Below are 3,986 nucleotides of genomic sequence, written 5' to 3' on the forward strand. Positions count from 1 at the left end.
AGACTCACCCCTCCATCTTCGGGATATTTGATGGGCACGGAGGAGAGGCAAGTGCTTAGCTGGGAAAAAAAGAAAAAAAAAAGGGGAGGGTGGGGAGGCTGGTTACAGGGCAAGGAATGGATGTGTTCTCACCCACCAGGTTTGTGCAGTTATCTTGAGACACTTTGGGAGGGGGCGGTGGGAGGGTGATGGAGGGTGGGGAATGTTTCCTTACTTCTTGGGGTGAGGGAGGGAGACGCTGAATAGGGATTGAGAGTACTCCATTCCTTTTATCTCTCATCACTCCCTCTATGATTGGTGTGGTGTAGCTGCGTTTCTAACCCCTTTGCCCTTTACAGTAGTAAAGGTTTAATTGAAGTAAAAGCTGCTGGAGGTGGCTCTTACGTGCGTGGAATGACGATGGCGTGTACAAACTCCCTGGAGTCATCTTTTGTTACAGCGAAGTGTGGTGTGATCCGATTTTGGCACAGGGCTGGTCTCCCCCTCCTGTCAGGAGCTGGGCTCATCAGCGGTGGTTAGAGAGGAGTCCTCTGGAAGGCGGCCTCAGAGCCGGTGTGCGTGAAACGTGTCTTCACAGTAATTCACTCTGAGGCAGTGAGTGTCGTGGCTGGGAATTGCAGGTAGTTTTTAAGTCATTACAACTGTGCTGTCATCCTTCTCCCCTCTCTGGTAGAAAGCCAGGAAGACCTGTCATTTTGAAACATTCTGGGGTTTAACCTCTGAACTTTTTTTAGGCAGGGTGATTTCCTTTAGCTTGTGCCATGTAATTAGCATTTTAGCTCAATGGGATACCTGTTTATTTCAGATGACAAATGTTGAAACTATATCTTCGTCTGCACTTAGGATTGTGGTGCTGCCTTGTATGGCACAAAGCATGTGTTTTGTAACTGCAGAAAAGGACAAAGAATATATCCTTGTGTGACAAACAAGCTCTAGCCCCCCTGATGCTGGGTGTGAGATAACCTTAGGGGTTTGTCTGGGACTGTGGAAGCTGGAGAGAAAGGTGGAGATTTTTCATGTAAGCTTTCCTGCTGAGGAGGGATGACAGCAGTGAGAGAGCTTGGGTGTTCCTGCAGGTGCTTCCACGGCTCGAGGAGTCGGAGTTCTTCCCAGCAAAGTGTCAGCAGTGACCGGATGCTGACAGAGCCCAAGGGTGGCAGCTGCTGCCCCTCTAGACCTGGAAGGGCTGCCTGAAAAATCCAGGCCTCAGGCCCGGAATCCAAAAGCTGTGCGGTTGTGAAGGACGTCAGTCTGTCCTGCTGCTGTCCTGCAGCATCTGGCCCCCTTCACAGTGACATGGATGCTTTGGGAGTTAAAAACTGTCAGCTTAAAAATTCTGGTCATGATTGAAGCCTGTTTTCCTTTTTATGTCTGATGTCACTTGGGGCACAGCTCTGCAAACTCTCCCTGGCTTACTGGTGCCAGTTCACTGTCCATTGGCCATCAAGCAATGCGGGCAGAAGTAAGTGTGTGTGTGTGTGTGTGTGTGAGTGAGGCTGGTACACATCTGCTCCTGGAGGAGCGCTGTCTCCAAGCGGTGGCTTCGGTACATCTGGCTCTTTTGTTTTCTGAGGCTTTGGTTAGAACGTGTGCTGTGTCTTCTGCCTTCTTCCCCTTTGTTTGAACTGACAGTTGTCCTTGTCTGAACCGATGGGCCAAAAACAAGTTTGCGGGAATATCTGTGTGGTGTTTTTGGACAGTGTTCTGAGGTTGTTACAGGTGATACGTGGGCTTGGACTTCAGCATCATGAGAGGGGGACCTCACATCTGTCTTCAGTCCCAAATCATATAGATCTTGCTGTACACTTGCAAACTCAGTTTGTGAAATAATCCAAAACTTAACACAGGGAACAGCTAAATGGCAAGAATATGCCCAATTTATATAATTCTGTTTCTTTGTTTTGTTGTGGAGCATGGACTTGCATCCTTCAGATATATTGATGATAATCCTGGGTCTGTGGAAAGCTCATTTGTCTTTTGTATTCTGATTCCTCAGAGAACTTTCTCTAATGGGTTCGGTGGCAAAGGATAGGGCTTTTATATAAGAGGCCTGTCATGTTGAAAGGTTTAGCAGATCTCTCTCCAAACCTCCCTTGAAGTTAATATTATAAAAGTGTATGTATCTAGGAGCTCTTATTTATCTTTCTAATTAAATCCCCAGATGTTCTAAGTGGCCTTTACTCTTACAAAAATAGGTGCCTAATCCTTGGGGACGTAACTAGTTTCTGGTTTTAGATTTTTCTGTAAAACTGATCAGAAGAGTGTGAACTGTGTGCTGTGTGTACAGAAAAAAAAAAAAAAAAATCATGAAGAACAGGTTTTCATTTAAGAGGCTTTTGCAGTTTTGAGTAGAAGGGAGTAGAGGGGAAAGAACAGAAAAATTTAACACTTATTTAATCTATAGCCTATAATCTTAAATTTTATGTCTCTATTTGAATTGGTTTTTAGTTGTCTTTTATTTATTTATTTGCTTGTTTATTTTAAAAGATAAATGAGTCTGTACAACACTTTACCTACATACGTAGCAAAGTATTTGTAAAGGCTAAATTTTCCATATGGGCTCCCATTACATTTCTTTTATCTGTATTTAAAGAAAAAAGAACTGCTCGTCTCTGGAGTTACGTGTGAAACAAACTGTTCTATATGGGGAAAACTTGTTTTTCCAAACAGACAATACCACAAATGAGATGCTAGATTAATTCTTTCCAACTATATCCCAGGGAGTGTGTCTCCATTAATTACTTCCTGCTAGATCAGGGTGAAGTGGAAGGCTAGAGAAGTGTGACTCAAGAAATATGAATTAGTATGTAGTGCTGATTTAGGAAGATTTCTGAGCTTTGCTTAAATACTGCCAACAATTTTTGCATAAATTCTACTTTTCTGTTGTGTCATTTCCTCTTCCATCTTACAGTTTTAGCCTGAGTAGGTTGGCAGCCATTTATTTAAATTTTGTGGCTGGCTTGATAGAAGGCAATAAGCAAAAACAATTCTCAGTGCTCCATGTTACAGCTAAGAATCTGGTGTGCTGCAACTGGGAAAGGTGAAAGGCAATGGTATTGAAGAGACAAAACTCAATACACGGTGTGTAGCACACTCTTCCTTTTATGAAAAGTTAGTTTGAGTCTTGAGGATTGAGTAATGATCATCATAATGCAGAACTGGGAGGGGGCGAAGAAGCAGACTTAGGAAGAATGAAGAAAAGTTTCTGCTTCTTGTCACACCAAATGACTTAGGCCAAAGGGCTCTTCAAGGTGACCTAACCTAGAATCAAAAAACAGAAATAAACAATTTGCCTGTTCTCTCATCAGGTTTTTCAGGAGGCTTAAAGATGGCTTGAGGGCCTTTTTTTTTTTTTTCTTCTCCTTCCCTTTTTGCTTTATTTAGAAGTTTTGGGTACGTCTAGACTGGAACAGAAGTGGCAAACTACACAGATGATAAAATACCAGTGAGCTTGAAAGCTGAGCAGAGGAATGGATGGATGCTTACCCCGAACGATTTAACTATTTGAACTAGCATTTACTAAAGGTTTCTCTTCTCAAATATTTAAGGTTTCAGCACTCAGTTTAATGAGATCTCAGTATTAGACTAGAACAAAGTAGCTCAGATACCATCTGCTTTATGTTTATGGCTGTCGCATATCATAGTTTCTTCCTAATCCTGTGAGGTAAAGACTTTAGAAATAATTACAGTAATAGATAATCCCTTATATGGCGGCTGTGCTTGCTCGCAGTCGTAAACTGATGCGGGTAACAACAGTGAGAAATTAAAGCTCAGTAACTGTCTCATAAAAAATGTCTGTCTCTTTTCGTTTCTCTTAGCCTGCGTAGGAACATGGCAAGGCTCGGTACTTCTGATCTCTGGGTATGGATGAGAGCATTTTGCATGTTATAACTGTTTTTTAGAGTTGCTGATAGAGTGTTGAGGTATCTGAAATACAACATTTTGGTTTTATTTTTGGTGTAGTGAAAGATTGGGGAGCTGAATTG

At 42.5% G+C, this 3,986-nt stretch overlaps 1 protein-coding gene across 1 annotated transcript in view; it reads left to right on the top strand.

The window, feature by feature from the left end:
• Positions 1–3,986, top strand: part of PPM1L (protein phosphatase, Mg2+/Mn2+ dependent, 1L) — an 89,080-nt gene that overhangs the window by 337 nt on the left and 84,757 nt on the right. The window contains exon 2 of the mRNA XM_008947322.1: positions 3–47. Coding sequence (XP_008945570.1) covers positions 3–47 — 45 coding nt within the window. The remainder of the gene's footprint in view (positions 1–2; positions 48–3,986) is intronic.

The sequence above is a fragment of the Merops nubicus genome, unplaced genomic scaffold (assembly GCF_000691845.1).
Source record: "Merops nubicus isolate BGI_N331 unplaced genomic scaffold, ASM69184v1 scaffold18379, whole genome shotgun sequence".
In the NCBI taxonomy this organism is placed as follows: Eukaryota; Metazoa; Chordata; class Aves; order Coraciiformes; family Meropidae; genus Merops; species Merops nubicus.